This window comes from Trachypithecus francoisi, unplaced genomic scaffold (assembly GCF_009764315.1).
Source record: "Trachypithecus francoisi isolate TF-2019V2 unplaced genomic scaffold, Tfra_2.0 Lachesis_group14, whole genome shotgun sequence".
In the NCBI taxonomy this organism is placed as follows: Eukaryota; Metazoa; Chordata; class Mammalia; order Primates; family Cercopithecidae; genus Trachypithecus; species Trachypithecus francoisi.
The window spans coordinates 48,556,551-48,573,542 of record NW_022681459.1 but is presented as its reverse complement, the minus strand read 5'-3'; the positions used below and the strand labels follow the sequence as shown (position 1 = coordinate 48,573,542).

Here is a 16,992-nt window from a genome sequence, read left to right as displayed (position 1 = left end):
AAAATTAGCTGGGCGTGGTGGCAGGTGCCTGTAATCCCAGCTACTTGGGAGGCTGAGGCAGGAGAATCACTTGAACTAGGGAGGCAGAGGTTGTAGTGACCTGAGATCAGGCCACTACACTCCAGCCTGGGTGACGCAGTGAGACTCTGTCTCAAAAAAAAAAAAAAAAAAAAAAAAAAACTTTTCATATTCTTTAGTTTGTCCACTTCAAACATCCTTCTAAAAAAAAAAGCAGTTATGCATAACTGCAACATTTTGGGAAGATCTTGTGTATTCCGATAGGCTGTTTTCCTCACTGGCTTGTGCAATGGAAACCTGAAGTATGTCCTGACATACTTGTGACAAGTGTGTCGAGTGGGTCCCTTAGAAGTCCTGGCAGCCACACTGTGCTGTCTGAATCTCCGACTGGGGCTGCAGTGCTTCGGCACAGTTATCCTATAGAAGTTTTGGTCTTAATAAAGGACTTTTGTTGCTTAAGAAAACAGAAGCAAAACCAAAAATATAAGCTCTGCAGTGGTGCTTTCCAACTTCAAGTGCAAATGTCACATAGGCCTGACAGTGGCTGCGCCTCATTTACTCTGCAGACAGCGCCTGGGCCCCAGGGGCTCACATGCACCCCCAGAGCCCGGAATGCTGAAAGCAGAAATGTCTGCAAGGATCACCCAGTCCAGCTCCCTAGTTTTCTGGTCTGAAATCACAGATGGGCAGGGACCACAGAGAGGAAATGGAGGTGCTGGGACGTCATGCAGGGCCCTTGCCGCCACCCCAAGTGCCCCCAGGAAGAGGGAGGGAGTTCTCCAGCGAAGGTGTCATTAGGGGTGTTGCGGAAGGAGGTGATTCTTTTGCCACCAAAGACAAGGGGCCAGAGGTGAAGGCCCGAGCAGTCAGGGACAGCAGAGGGCTCATTTCTCCACAAAACCACAAGACGGCCCCACCATCTAGCCGCATTCTTGACGCCTCAATGGCCTGAGCAACAGGCAAACTGAGGAAGCCCAAGACAAGTATTTTCCAGCTTAGAATTTTTATTAAAACAATCATTTAAATTACAATAGTTCCCCAGAATAGAAAATAGCCATCCATGGTCTGGCCCTGACGGGAGGCAGGACTCGGGCCCTACAGGAAGAAGTGACGTCTGACATCTTTGAAAATGGATGGCGCTTCCCTGAAAGCCCTGGAGGGGCTGGCTTGGGCCCAGGGTCACTGGACCAGGCTGTCTCCCTGCCAAGGCTGCTCCCTCCAGGAGCGGCGAGGCCCCACCCTGTCAGTGAGGAACACTCAGACACTGCAGCTGGTTGTCAGTCTCTGGGCTCTTGAAAAAAAAAGAGAGGGAAAGAGAGAAACCTGTCCCTAAAATTACAAGACACAGCCACTCATGAAGTGTTATGTAATGCCACGGGGTGCTGTCTAGCAGGGCCTGGCAGGTACATGAATAACAGGTGGACAACACAGGTCGGGGGGACTGCTGTGGCTGAGGTGGGGCCTCGATCAGGATGAACGAAGCCGTCTGTGCTGCACAGCTGTACACGGCTACCAGCCAACAGGGCAGCCTCATGGACATCATGAGCTGGGCAGTGACCTCATGAATGATCCCAGTGCCGTGGGGCTTCTGCCTGAGAGCCGGCAGAAGGGCTCATAATGAAACCACCGTGGCCAGGACGCTGCTCTATGGGCTTCAGACTTCCTTACTTGACAAGCTCCCAGGCCCTAAAATGTTCGCTTAAAAAGGACGCAGTCTGGCCGAGTGCGGTGGCTCACGCCTGTAATCCTAGCACTTTGGGAGGCCAAGGCGGGCGGATCACCTGAGGTTGGGAGTTTGAGACCAGCCTGACCAACATGGAGAAATCCCGTCTCTACGGCAAATACAAAATTAGCCAGACGTGGAGGTGTGTACCTGTAATCCCAGCTACTCGGGAGGCTGAGGCAGGAGAATCACTTGAACCCGGGAGGTGGAGGTTGCGGTGAGCCGAGATCATGCCATTGCACTCCAGCCAGGGCAACAAGAGCAAAAACTCTGTCTCAAAAAAAAAAAAAAAGGATGCAGTCATCCCAGCCACAGGAACCAGTCTCTGAAAACAAGGCACCTCTTTCATTCTTTCTCCTGCTGCTGGGGCTTGGGACGCTCCTGAGGCCCATCCTCCTCTCCACCTTCTCCATCTGTGGGGAGGCACCTCAGATTCCTGCCTCAAGGAGGGGGAAGTGTTCCTGGCTGAGCAAGGTCCTACAGTCCCCAGCCTGCTCCCTGGAGCCCCAGGTGCTTCTGCCACAGCCCAAACACCAGCCAGCTCCCTTGAGGCCGCATGGCTTGGCACTTCCCAGACTTCAGAAGTACACACAGCAGTTAAAGAAGGAAACAAAGCCCAACAGTGTTTTTATAAATCACCATATGCTCCCACCTGCAGCCATTGTTAAAGAACAAATTTACAGGTCAGGAGGAAAGTAACTCCCGGTGGAAATCCAGGGATGGGCTTCAAGACTGAGAAGAGGCCGGACATGGTGGCTCACGCCTATAATCTCAGCACTTTGGGAAGCCGGGGCGGGCAGATCACCTGAGGTCAGGAATTCCAGATCAGTCTGGCTAACATGGCGAAACCCCATCTCTACTAAAAATACAAAAATTAGACAGGCATGGTGGCATACGCCTGTAATCCCAGCTACTCGTGCGGCTGAGGCAGGAGAATCTCTTGTACCTGGGAGACGGAGGTTGCAGTGAGCTGAGAGTGCGCCACTGCACTCCAGCCTGAGCGACAGAGAGAGACTCCATCTCAAAAAAAAACACAAACGGAAAAAAAACCCCTAAAAACTGAGGAGACAGAGCCAGACTTCACTTTACAAACGCCTGAAGCTTCTGCTCCTAGCTGGGCCAGACTAGGAGAAGCCACAGGGCCACAGCATCCACACTTGCGCTCTAGGTCTGCAGTCCCACCCTGCAGAGCCTACGTGGCTGTGAGGCAGCCAGGGCTGGTTTCCTTGGAGCAAGGTGGCCCAAGCAGGTGCTGAGCAGCCCGACCCCGTTAGGTCAGCCTGATAGTGGGAAGAAGACAGGATCTCTGTGAGCCGCTCAGTTTCTCAAAACCAGACGGAATTGCCAGAGACCACCTCTGCTCTCCAAAAATCTCGAGGCCCCCATAGCCTCCAGTTACTAAGCGTCTTTTATCTGATCAAGACAAATCACCTGCTTTGCATAACAGCCAAACTGGAAGGATCTCAAGGGCCCTGGGTGGACACAGCAACATCAGTCATGGAGAAATAAAAGGGCAAGAAGGGGCTGGGTGTGGTGGCTCACGCCTGTAAGCCCAGGTTTGAGTTTTGAGACCAGCCTAGCTAACATGGCAAAACCCCATCTCTACTAACAATACAAAACATTAGCCAAGTGTGGTGGTGCATGCCTGTAGTCCCAGCTACTTGGGAGGCTGAGGCAGGAGAATTGCTTGAACTCAGGAGGTGGAGGTTGCAGTGAGCCGAGATGGAGCCACCACACTCCAACCTGGGTGATAGAGCGAGAACTCCATCTCAGAAAAAAAGAAAGAAAGGGCAAGAAGGTGGCCCCAGCCCAGGGAGTGAGCCGTGGGGGTGGTTCTGTGGCCCTCTGCTGCCTGGCATGGATGTGGGTCCTGTGACAGCCTAGGTGAGTGCCACCTGTGGGTGGACACCTGTATCGGGCCTGTGCTGGGAGGGGCACAAATGGCCCTTGCTGGCACCCAGGGAATAGAAAATTCAGGGTCCGAAGGGGGATAAGGGCAACAACAAAGTGAGGCCTGGGTACAACAGTGGGTTGGGAAGTGGCCTGTGGCCACTGGCACGTGGCCAGGAGGGAAAGTGAAGCAGATGGGCCGTGCAGACTGGGCCGGTGGAGCTCAGAGTCTGGGTCAGTGAGAAGCAGCACCTGTGGAGCCACAGGGCCTATGGGTCCCTGGTCATAGCCGGGTTACAGGTGCTGACTACAGTACGACCAAGTAGTGCCCCAGCCCCACGCAGGCAGGGGCGTCTATGGGCTTTGGGCAATGGGGAAGACATGAGTGGCTCCTGCCTGTCTCTCAGCCCTGGTCTAGTGTGGCCGGAGGGCGACAGAGAGTGCCCTGTACCATCAGCTCCCGCACAGCACTACCCAGCCCCTCGGCTGGCAGTCAGCCTGCATCACAGCTTCTGCCTAAAGTCTCTCCCCAGCCACAGCTGCCCTGCCTATTCCCCACCAGCTGCCAGCCAGAGCGCCGCCTCGGGGTGCCTGGCGGGGACCCAGCCCTTGCTCATCACGAGCTCTGGGCGGGCTCCCTAAAGATGAGAAGCCGGCAGGCGTGCTGGGCTCGGGATCCGCTAGGCTGGGCTGCTTCGCTGCATGACAGTTCCTCACCCGTGGCGGAATGAATGTTCCGGAACCCTGGGCAGGGTGGGGATGCTGGCACTGGCCTCTCAGGGCTTCAGTATCTCACTCCCTACAATGACTTCCCAGGCTGGGCAGTGGAGGTCAGCTCTGGAGTGCAAGACACACACACACCAGGGTGCCTGGGACGAAGGGAGTCAGGAATCCCACATTAGACAAAGGAAGACAAATACTTCTTAAAACAAAGACTCAGGTCAGAGAACTAGAATCCCATGAGAGAAATCTCTACAGGGTCGTAGTTCAAGGCAATTGCACATAAGAGGGGCTGGGCTCTTCACTCAGCTGGGAAAAGTTCTGGAGCTCCCACGGAAACCCCCAGCCAGCTCCCTATGGATGGCTCTCTTGGTATCTGGTCCATCCCGCGGTCCCAGGAGCAGGAGAAGTGGCAGGTCCTGGGGTGGCTGGGTCACTGCTAGAGCTCTTCAAAGAAGGCCACTCGGGACTTGGCGCTCTGCAAGGTGAGCTGTAAGAAAGCAGAGAAGAAGTTGAGAGGGCACGAGACCTCTGCTCTGTCACACAGGGTCCTGTCCTGCCACTTGGACTCACCTCAAAGGTGGTTGGGAGCGAAAGGGAAGCCTGTTCAAATAGATGCTCAAGAAGTTGGTGGTCAGTCCCAAATAAGCGGCCAGATTTGCCCAATAATTCAAATTAGGAGGTGACAAATAAGGACATGCAAAGGGAAGGCTGGTGGGCAGAGGCACACCATCAGGAAAAAGCCGTCGGCGTTGCCTCTTGACAGAGGACTGGAGATCCCTGGCTATTTTAGTAGATTCTCACATTCCCATCTACCAAGGTCCCTGAGCCACCTTTGTGGTGTGCTGTCTGCGGCGGCACCAGCTGACGCTGCTCATCCCCTTGGGGCTTGGCAGGGTGAGCATCTTAGTCCTCATGCCCTGGCAACATGGCTGCGGTAAGGTGACGTGGCCTCGGGCAAGGCAGGCCTGTGGCAGATGAGGAAGAGTTTACCCCTTCTACTCCTGCTTTCCCAGGTGGTCCCGAAGCAAACTTACGCATGACCTGGCAGCTGAGAAGGGGTTTCTCTCCATGAACTGGAGGCAACGTCTTTCTCAGTGTGGCTGGTCGTAGGCAGGGAGGGATGGTGCACATGGGCGGCACTCTGCCCAGCAAATGTAAAGGACAGTCAGGGAGATGTGGAAGGGGATGGGGTGGATCAGGGACTGAGCTCTTGGCATGGTGAAGTTTGCAACCTCCTAAGCCCCTGACTCTGGGCCACTTCCCAGCATGTCCCTGGACAGAAGCATCTGGAGCCAGCACTCTCCCTATTCCCCGCTCTCTGCTGACTCCTGAAATCAATGCCTTGGATGTGACTGTGTTCCATTTTCAGCTCCGGGACTTCCCACAGGAGTGCGGGGGTGGAGGGCAGGGAGTCCGTACCATTCATCTTCATATCCCCCAAATATCTGGCTTAGTGCTGTGTGCCGATCAGGAGTTCAAACAATGTTTGTTAAGTGACCAGGACATGGGCTATGATGAAAACTAAACTGAGGTGCGCAGGAGGGGCAAGAGCTCCACATGGGGCTGAGAAGGTCTGAGAGCTCACTCTCTGCCATCACCAGCTCACTGCGGACACCCTTGACCTCTCTGAGCCTCCTTTCTCTGGAGGTTGCCATGGGGCAGGCAAGATGGTCTGGCCCATTCTCTCGACCCCTCGAGTCTGCATGTGAAGAGTCCTCGGTACTATCGGCGGCTCCATAAAGGGCAAGGGAGGGAGATTCCAAACCGACCACTTCACCATCAGAAGACAGACAGCATTAGTGTGCTCAGAATGAGACAGCTTGAGAGCGACTCTTTAAATCCTGCCAAATCTTTTGGCCTTGTAGTTCCCGACTAACAAGCGGAATGTGGGGAGGCAGCTCAGCTGCTTTCTTCAGCGGAACCAATTTCAGAGTCCTTTGGAAAGCCTGGTTCTGATGGGAATGGAGAGCCCTTTTTTGCCTAAATGGAACCCCCTCTAGAAGGGAGCTGCGTCAGGATGGGCTTCTCCCTAAATGTAATCAGGAGGAGAAGGGCCAGGAGTTATGTGCCCTGTGATAATGGGAATCAGAATGGTCACTGGGGAAGAAAGGAGGAAGAGCTTTAGCTGCCAGATAACTACTGGGGCAAAAATGGGAGAGGGTTTAAATGAAAGCATGTGAGCCCAGTGTCTCCGCTCAGGTTTCGGAAAAGAACAGCCACTTTGAGTCAGACACAGGCACAGCCAGCTGCCTGGTGCAAGGCCCAGCTGGGCCACTGACCAGCTGTGTGGCCCTGGGCAGGTCATTTGCTCCCCTCTGGCCTCAGTTCCTCACTGTGAAGCGGGCATGATGGCAGCCCCTTCCTCGTGGGGTGACAGGCAGAGGAATTGGGAACCATGTGTGATGCGCTCAGCACTGCGCCTGGTGCATGGTGGGAATTCGACAGCTGTTATTGCTAATAGCAGCATCACGCTTCTCCCCTCCCCAGCCCTGGCTCCTCTCCTTCCAGCGGGGAGCAGGATGCTCGTTAAGAAGGGGTGCAGGCAACAGCAAGGTCATGTATGGCACTGGCCTCCACGCCTACCAGGCTGACCAAGGGATGCCCCATGAAGCCTGGCCACTTCCCCGGGCAGGGAGCCCAGGTTGTGGGGGACTTGAGAGGCTCCTGCCCATTTGTGCAATGTTGGCTCCAAGAATTTCTGGATCCTCCACCCGAGGAGCATGCTGGCTGTCCCCTCGAGGTGCCAGGGGAGGGTTCTGGCAGTGCCAGCAGCACCAGATTCCAGTGACTCAAGCATGTGCTTATTAGGATGCAGCGTGCTCTTGGGTGGGCGGGCTGCTTCCTGAGCCCCACCCCAGCTGCACTGCAGCACCTCAGCCCCACCTCTTATCTTGCAAGAGCAGGAGCTTCGCCTCAGCCACAAGTAAAGGTAGAGAGGGAAATCAGTCTGCCCACACAGAAGTAGGAAGGCACCACAGCCACTGGGCAGGACACAGAGCCACAGTCTTCCAGAAGGCACTGAGGCGGTCAGAGGGAAAGGCAGACCCACCAGCTGGAGGCAGCCATGACCTGGCTACACTGGTCAGCAAGGGCTGCTGCCCGAGGGCCCTGGGAGCCTTTGGCCACTGCTGCTTGCTCCTCAGACAGACCTGGCTGCTGCCACCCCACCCTTTACCTTCACTGTGCAGTTACTATGGGTTTCAGTCCCCACAAGAACACCGGAGTCAGAATTTACTGCACAGTGCTCCTCCCTCCTGCTGGAGTGGCCCTCCCAGCCACCCCCATGGCTCTGCTTCCACCTCGGCAGTATCCTTTATCTCAGACACCAGGATGCCCTCCTCCAAGCAGGTAAGGAAGGCAGGCAGTGGGACGAGGAGAGCCTTGGGTTTCTTTCCCGCAGTAGAAGCTCAGGGGAGCCATTTGCCCTTGGGCAGGAGTTTTTCTTTTTTTTTTTTTTTTTTTTTTTTTTTTTTTTTTTTGAGACGGAGTCTCGCTCTGTCGCCAGGCTGGAGTGCAATGGCCAGATCTCAGCTCACTACAAGCTCCGCCTCCCGGGTTTACGCCATTCTCCTGCCTCAGCCTCCCGAGTAGCTGGGACTACAGGCGCCTGCCACCTCGCCCGGCTAGTTTTTTGCATTTTTTAGTAGAGACGGGGTTTCGCCGTGTTAGCCAGGATGGTCTCGATCTCCTGACCTCGTGATCCACCCGTCTCGGCCTCCCAAAGTGCTGGGATTACAGGCTTGAGCCACCGCGCCCGGCCAAGGGCAGGAGTTTTTCTACAGAGAGCTTGGGAAGCCTCCCTGCGGGGCACGCAAACAGCTCTGCCACCTGCACGCCCTCCCTGGGCACTGTCTCGCCCCTCCAGTGGGCAGGCTCCTCACCTGTGGATCTTTCACTATCTGCTGCTTCTAGAAAGCTCATTGGCTGTCACATTTACAGTACACCCACAGGCAGGAAGTATTCATAAAGGAAAAGGCAAAAGCTCAGAAGAAATGGCAAAAAGCTAGCCCTTCATAAAATAAACTCTGCCTCCGAGTCTTCTTTTTAAAGACATGAAAACCAGCTAACAAGTTTCCTGGTTCCCCTGTGATGCTCTCATACCCTAAGGTGTGCGGGCCCACCAGTGTTAGGTACATCTTCCTGCTCAGCAACCGCCCTGGGTCCCTCTACACTGCCCAGCAACACCTGCTTGCTAGAGCCAGAAGAGGCCTCCCACAAAGGCCTTCACCTTGCCCTATGTTGCACTGTGAGTTGAGCACTGAAGCCACTCTGATGAGTCCCATCCCCACCCTGAATTCCAAACAAAAATGCCCATGCTCCCTTTGGTAGTCCAGCAACAGCCCTCCCCTCGCCCATCCTTGCCTGCCTGGGGAGTGGAGTCCCCCCAGGAGGGCGGGGAATTCCTCGCAAGCACAATGAGTATCTTGAAGGTTATTCAGAGAGAAGAGGTCTCCAAATTTCAGCAAGTAACGAAGCAGAAGCACCTCAGGGTGTACAACCAGGGTCTCCAAGACAGTGGCTGCACCAGTCTGGGACCTGCCAAGTCTGGTCAACTGCCTTTGAATCCTTCTGAAGACAAGTGGGCCAAGCTCTGGTGAATGTGACCAGTGACATCTGCCATGCACTGTCCTTCAGAACTCTCACTGAATCTAGATGAGGTCCAACCATGGGAGAGTCCTGCAGCAGGGCCCTGCTCCCTGGGCAGATTATAAACCCAAGGGCCCTGCTCAGAATCTCCAACCCAAAGCACTCCTGCCAGTTCCCTGAAGATGCCTACAAGAACATGAAGCCTCCGCACCAGGCATGGGCTGACCCGCTGCTCTCCTCCAGCTGTCTCTTCACATCTGATTAGAATCAGCCATGTGAATAACACAGGAGGAATTAAGTTCTCTCTAGACTGAACCGGCTGCTCAAGTCTGTCACTAATCCAATTCCATTCTGAGGAGACGAACTTCCTTTTCTTTCTCTGGGGCGGATCTCTGAGGCTTTATTGCTATCTGACTGTTCATCTTCACATCCCCCCTCTGATCCACTTGTTGGTACCTGGCTTTTCCTTCCTGCCCAACATCGAGACTCAGCCCTTCAGCCCTGGCAGAGTCCCTTTCCCCCTACCCACTTGTCCATAAAACTGCCAGCTGTTTGTGACAGCCAGCAGGCTGTGAGAGGGCAGGGGAGAACTTAGGAGAGTTCTACTCTGGCAGAGCTGGGCCTCCTTACGCTCCCCAGATTGTGTGTGGTGTGACAAAAACAGGCACATTCACCCGCTCTAAACAAGTTCAGATTCAGGAGACACATCTGTCTACTTAAAAAGACAGAGGAGGCTGGCTAAAAGAACCTGGTACCCGGCCGGCACTCTCTAACCCAGGCATGCAATCTGCATCTTCAACTCTTCCTCCTCACTGCTACCTGAGGATTTGGGGTGGCCCATTAAGGTACTCCTGAGAAATGGCCCCAGGGTCTGGAGAAAGCAAGCCTGGAAGGCACCTGGGACAAACATTCCCCTGCTGCCCTGCCAGCAGCCGAAGGCTTCCAGCTACAAAGCCTCCGCCAGCATCGTTCCTGAGAGTGCCCCCTGCTGGAAAACCACAGTATGAGGCGCACAGCCAACTCTCCTTCCAGCTCTCCTCTAAAAGTCCTTTTGGGGGATCGTTTCCCAAAGTGATGGGAGGGTAACTAAATGTATTCCGGCACGGAGCCTGCAGCAGCAAGCCTGCTTGATTAAGAATGAATTACACTTTCATCAGCACACAGAGAAAATTGATTCACAAGGCTTCATTGTGATCATCTTGTTCCTAAAGCAAGGGAAGGTGGGGGGAGACACAGAGCCACTTTGGCTATCAGTGGTGAGAGAAAGGAAGCTGTACAATTAAGCTGGGGAACAAAACTAATCAGAGCACCAGGATTCCTTCAGCTCATCTCTGGGGGCCTTGCCTCAATCCACTCATCCCAAGGGAGGAGAAAAGAAGGCAGGAGGGGACCATCTCATTCATTTTAAACAATAAGACTCACAGCGCTGAACCCATTTTAGATACTAACCTAGTAACTCCAGGTGCTGGGTCTCTGCTTGTCCCATAAAAATGCAGTGCAATTGAAATGTGAGCCCTAAAATCATGTTATACTTCCTCTCCACTACTACATATTGAAAATGAAGGAACGGGGGAGGGTGTAGACACAAAAGGACGCGCAGATCCTCTGGCACGCGGATCCACAGGGAGAAAGCAGAGTCGGAGCAGAAAGGTAAAGGCTGAATCCAGTAGCAGCAAATTCCAAAAGAACCATTGGTTTGGGGTGTGGGAAACCTTCCCCCTTCCAAATGAGCCAAGAGGAAGGGCCAGTGAAGGGGGATGGCTGTACTAAGTGGCCAGATCAAGATTTTCTTTTTTTTGAGATGGAGTCTCACTCTATTGCCAGGCTGGACTGCAGTGGCACGATATCGGCTCACTGCAACCTCTGCCTCCCGGGTTCAAGCAATTCTCCTGTCTCAGCCTCCTGAGTAGCTGGGACTACAGGCGCGTGCCACCATGCCCAGCTAATTTTTGTATTTTTAGTAGAAACGGGGTTTCACCATGTTGGCCAGGATGGTCTTTATCTCTTGACCTTGTGATCCACCCACCTCGGCCTCCCAAAGTGCTGGGATTACAGGCGTGAGCCACCACGTCCCAGATCAAGCTTTTCTGCAGTCTTGCTAGGGACAGTTTGCACCCAAATGCCATCTGGTGATGTGCACAGTGGGAGCACTATCCATACACTTATCCTACACAGAGGTGGAATGAAAGGCCAAGTCCACCCCAATGAACAAATCCAATGTGGTATTAGCGACTTTATCTGCTCTCAAGAGAAATCTGCCACTGAATACCCAAGGGGCCCTTTTTGTGTATTAATCCCTGAGGGACCCAAAGCAGCAGAAGCTGCCTGGAAACCTGCCTGCCTGCTTTGCAGGCTGCCCTGTGGCGCTGGCGGGGCCCTCCACTGCTCCTCCATTCCTTCCCCCTGACAAATGGCCTAATGGGCCTGATTCACCTTACTGGGCAGGTGGCGGCTATCCACTGAGTGATCTGAGCAAGAGCCTTAGGAAAAAGGTCCAGATAGACTGATGTCATTTTTAAATTGCCAACATCAAAAGAGAAATCACGACAAGGATCATGAGAACAGAACTGCAAGGATCATGAGAACAGAACCTCAGGCTCGAAGAATGAGTTTGCATCCGGCTCTTCCCTCCCACTGTTGCAGCAACAAATCCGGTGCCGGAGGAGAGCTGCACTGAAACATATCTTCAGTGCCCAGGGGCCAAACGGGATGTTTTACTGCATCAAGTAAGGCCTGGTAATATCCTCAGGCACTTCCAAATGGTCGTAAAATACCTAGGCAGGCAAGGCAGGTTTGTAGGCTCTTCAACACCTCCCAAAGAATAACTGCTTGACCAGGTAAAGTCTCTTAACCAAAAAGAGGATTGGCTTGTAGACTTTTGGAAAAGAGGCTGATACGTTCTTCTCTCTAGAGCTACCCTAGCAGAAACAAGCAAGAAAACTAAGCTCTCAACAGTTACGAGAAACCAGGAACTCAGTGTGTGAGAGTGGTAGGAGTGGCCTTCAGAGATGAGCTCAAGATGTCCCAGCCGGGAGGAGCACTAAGAACAGCCCACAGTTCCTAAAGCCTTCCCTGGGCTTCCACAGAGCCGGGAAGTGGAGAGGAAGAATTCGGATGGCCACTGCAATTTCTTCCCAGTGTGCTACGCCCACATCTGGTGCTGCTACTGCTCCCTGTTAATGCTTGCTACCCACCCGACTCCCCACTCTTTTTTCTTTCCTTCCCCCTCTCACCCCTGCCTTGCTCCAGCAACAAGAAAGGGAAGGTTCGGGGCTGGCGAGCCAGTATGCTATCTTTTATGTCAAGGCCAAAGATGCTCTACCCATACAACGCCCAGTTCCTAGAGCAAGTAGAGCCATTTGGCCCACTGGGGTCATAAGGAGGGTTGGCTATATTAACTACCTATTAAACTTAAGTAATTTAGCAGCCATCTTCAGGGCTGGCAGTACAGACCAGAGGTCGCCAGGGAGGCTCTAGCCACTTGTTTTAATTGTGGGAGACGCCTTTCCCGCATATGCAATCTCTCTCTGTGATTTATCACTTCCCTGGGTGTTTTTTTAACTGTTGTACTTCACTTCACCGGCTCTGCAACTCCAAGGGGAGCCCGCACAAATTGAAGATGACATTGGACTTTTATGTCTTCCTGATCCAAGAGAAGCTGCTGGCGCTTGAGATAAATGTCAAGGCTCCTCTTCTTCCTGTTCCTCCATCAGTGGAAACCACAGCTGGACCTTGACGGTTCAAACCATTTACTAATGAAATAAGCTTTCTAAGCTCCACCACCCCCATGATTTCTCATCCATCAATTTCCTTGGAAATCCTGTGCTCCCTGGGAGACCACAGGCACAAAAGTGATGACTTTGTTTGCTGGCGCTCAGACCAGCTCAGGATCGGGAGACTGAAACCCCTGTTTTGAGAAGGGATGAAAGAAAGACCCTGAATGTATATATTCCAAGACTGCATTTTACCTTCAAGGTGTGGTGGTACAGTTACACCACACCAAGCCACCACTCCCATCATCAGCACTGTGGCTCTGAAGGCACAAAAGTCAGGCTCAAGGTACCCTGTGTCGCCCAACCCCAGCCTGACTGCCAGACTCATTCCCCTCACTTGGAAGGCTCAGATGCCAGGACATGTGTCGCTCCCGCTGAGAATGAAACAATTCCAGGTTCCCCAGGGTGACTTTTGATCGCTAGCACTGCTCTGACTCAGATGCAAATGCCAAACTAGTTGTACTGATCATCAATTGGGAAAAAAGGAAATATAGGAAGTTAAGATTAGCAAGAGGAGAAAAATATATCCTTGCAAACGCAAGTCAAATATTACAAGGAACTAGTGAAGTTAATTATGGCTATTTATTTATTTATTTATTTTTGAGACAGAGTCTTGCTCTTGTTGCCCAGGCTGGAGTGCAATGGCATGATCTTGGCTCACCGCAACCTCCATCTCCCAGGTTCAAGCGATTCTCCTGCCTCCGCCTCCCAAGTAGCTGGGTTTACAGGCATGCGCCACCACACCCAGCAAATTTTGTATTTTAGGTAGAGATGGGGTTTCTCCATGTTGGTCAGGCTGGTCTCGAACTCCCGACCTCAGGTGATTCACCTGCCTCGGCCTCCCAAAGTGCTGGGATTATAGGTGTGAGCCACTGTGCCCGGCCAATTATGGCTTTTTAAAAGTTTTTACTTCCAGCCACGTAGCAATTAATACAATGAATGAATATGCCCAGCACAAGCTGTGTACCTAGATTTGGCAGTGTGGCCCACATGCTGTCCTTCGCCCTTTGCTGCAGGATCACAAGCAGATTTTCCCTTTTCAGAGTTTTAACCCCTAACTGAGCTCTGACTGTGCACTGAGTGTTTCATGCACATTGTCTCATTTATCCCTCACAACAGTCCTGGGGGCAAAGACTATTTTTATTCACCTTTTGAAGGTGAGGACATTGTGCCTTGAGAGAGTAAGAATTCATCCTTTTTTATGGCTGCATTTATACATATGTAACAAACCTGCACGTTGTGCACATGTACCCTAGAACTTAAAGTATAATTAAAAAAAAAAAAGAGCGAGCATAAGAATTATAGAAAAAAGGCCGGGCGCGGTGGCTCAAGCCTGTAATCCCAGCACTTTGGGAGGCCGAGACGGGCGGATCACGAGGTCAGGAGATCGAGATCATCCTGGCTAACACGATGAAACCCCGTCTCTACTAAAAAATACAAAAAAACTAGCCGGGCGAGGTGGCGGGCGCCTGTAGTCCCAGCTACTCGGGAGGCTGAGGCAGGAGAATGGCGTGAACCCGGGAGGTAGAGCTTGCAGTGAGCTGAGATCCAGCCACTGTACTCCAGTCCGGGCGACAGAGCGAGACTCCGTCTCAAAAAAAAAAAAAAAAAAAAAGAATTATAGAAAAAGGAAGTGGCAGAGAAGTAGGAACCTCGGGTTAATCCGACTGGATGGCCGCTCAGCATTCCTGAGGGAATGTGGTAACCCCTCATAACCTAAGGGCAAACTCCTTGAATTAGCTTCAATGTTACACAGCCCCCATGGGCACTGCTGAAATCACACAGCAGACTCTGAGACCTCTCAGTGAGGCAGAAGAGTACCGAAGGCTAGGACAAATACAATGGCCGGGCAAGATGGCTCATGTGTGTAATCCCAGCATTTTGGGAGGCTGTGGTGGGAAGATCCACTTGAGTTTAGGAGTTCAAGGCCAGCCTGGACAACATGGCAAACCCATCTTTACAAAAATAAAAATTAAAAAATCAGTCAAGCGTAGTGGCAAATGCCTGTAGTCCCAGTTACTTGGGAGGCCGAGGTGGGAGGATCGCTTGAGCCCAGGAGGTTGAGGCTGTCACCAATGTGGGTGACAGAGTGAGATCCTGTCTCAACAAAACAAAACAAAAAACCTTATTAAAAACAAAAGAGGCCAGGCACGGTGGCTCACTTTTATAATCCCAGCACTCTGGGAAGCAGAGTTGGGCAGATCGGTTGAGCTCAGGAGTTCAAGACCGGCCTGGGCAACATGGTGAAACCCCATCTCTACAAAAAATACAAAAATTAGTAGTCTCAGCTACTTGGGAGGCTGAGGCAGGAGGATCACTTGAGCCTGGGAGGTGGAGGTTGCAGTGAGCCAAGAACGTACCAGCCTGGGTGACAGAGGGACATCGTGTCTCAAAACAAAAGAAAATTAACATCAGTGCAGGCTGGTATGATCCCAGATTAGTGAGCTTTTGGACACTGGAAACTGTTCCATTCACTACCAGCTTTTGTATCTCATCCCCAGGCATTCTAGATGGAGTTCTGCCCTTGACATCTAGGTATCCCCACATCCAAGCCTAAAGCAGCACTTCTCTTCAGCTAGGCTTGTGCCAGCCAGACTGCAGCATGCACCACCCCAGAGCCACCCTAGTGCAGGCATGTGGCTGCTCATCAGTCCCGGTCACTGACCACAGGGACTGCCAAAGTCTAGAAAATGGAACGTGCACTGAACTTCATGTGCAGCAAAATTTAGTAGTGCAGCACTATTTAATCTAGTGATGCTGAGAGAACTCTTGTCATATTAAACATCAAGTCCATGCTTTTATTAACCCTTGATTAACCCGAGTGTTTGATTAACTGCCTGGCAGCCTGCTTTAAAAACAAGTTCACATCAAGACATTAAAATGAATGAATAAATAAATGCATCCATGTATGTCCTAGGAGCAGTGCAAATTTAACTAAAAATGAAACTTCTTTTGTCTGCAGTAAAAGCTCAGTGTGAAATGACAGTCAAAATCAGGACCCTGAAGAATTTCAGCACTCTGCATCATTATAGAAGGAAGAAAGAGGAAATGACATTCGGGCTGAGCAGCACGTTCCCATGGAGGGAACACCTGGCAGCACTGGGTGAAATGCAGCGGGGTTTTCTGCTTGCCCTCGTGGTTACAAAAAGTTCAGTAAACCAAGAGGTGGGTCCACCAGGCTGCTCTGGGTGCTGTGCGCTGGCCTGCCCATGACAACGCTGGCCATAACTGCCCTGCTCAGAGCACGGACTGTTCTGTATCAGGGTATCAATGCCAACATAGGTATGAAAGCTGAAGAAACCAGAGCCCGCTAAATGAAAGTGTCACATACAAAACAGGGTTCATGTCATGGATTCTTAGAACCACTGACGGCTCAAGTGTACCTTTTAATAAGATCTATCAGGGACTTTAACAGCTGACCTCTCTTGATGGGATAACGACCACAAGTAGGATCTATCTTATGCCAGACCTCTTTTTGGTAGGAAGGTTCCAATTAGCTTATTCTACTCTATGAGCAGAAACTGCGGGGAAGACTCCAAAGGACACATCCTACACTGCTGTCGGGTGGTGTGGGGCTTGTTGGCATGGGTACTACTGGGGATTAGGTGAGAAGTAGAGGCAGGATGTCATTTTATTATTGGGCAAAATACATTCTCTCTACTGCCTAGGCATGCTGGAAGAATAACGAACTGTTGCAGGAGAAAAGCAGCAAACATTCAGTTAATTCACTCAGCAACCAGTGACCGCTCCTCTCCAGGGTGCCATGACTGTACTGTTCCAATGTGAGTTCACTCTGACCACATCTCTGCTCAGCCTGTGGAGTGGAAGCTGAAGCAGAGGCGGCTGAGCACGGACGAACAGACAGTCCACTCCCCGTGGACTCACACATCAGACCCTGTGCTCTGGGTTTGCTTTATTTGAAAGGAAAAGGGCTGTGTACAGAAAGGGAAAGCTCTAAAGGAAAATGAGCCAGCACAGGCAACCCCTTCGCCCCACGACCAGAAGCTGCCAGGAGTGACCATGGGTCTTGAGAGGCTGTCACCGCGTAAAAGGTCTTGATCTCGAGTTACAGACACCAGTCTCAAAAGTGCCCAGATTGACCCCATTTCCATGCTAGGAGTATGCCACCAAGACAAAGGACTTTTAGACACACCTGACTGGACAAGAAGCCATAACCTTCCCCAGCCCAACAATGACACGAGATGGGAAGAACGGCCGGTCCTACAGCCCCATGACATGCTCTTCGGAACGAGGCAGTCTTCTGGGGCCCTGGAGGCT

General features: G+C 52.2%; 1 protein-coding gene across 8 annotated transcripts in view; it reads right to left on the bottom strand.

The window, feature by feature from the left end:
* Positions 1-1,004: 1,004 nt before the first annotated feature.
* The window catches only part of NF2 (neurofibromin 2), a 101,859-nt gene continuing 85,871 nt past the window's right edge, over positions 1,005-16,992 (bottom strand). For 5 of the 8 annotated variants that reach the window (XM_033233164.1, XM_033233162.1, XM_033233163.1 and 2 more), the window contains one exon: positions 1,005-4,841. In XM_033233164.1, the coding sequence (XP_033089055.1) occupies positions 4,791-4,841 (51 nt within the window). In that variant the 3' untranslated portion in view covers positions 1,005-4,790. The remainder of the gene's footprint in view (positions 4,842-16,992) is intronic. The other 3 variants (XM_033233165.1, XM_033233161.1, XM_033233166.1) reach the window with 1 other exon arrangement.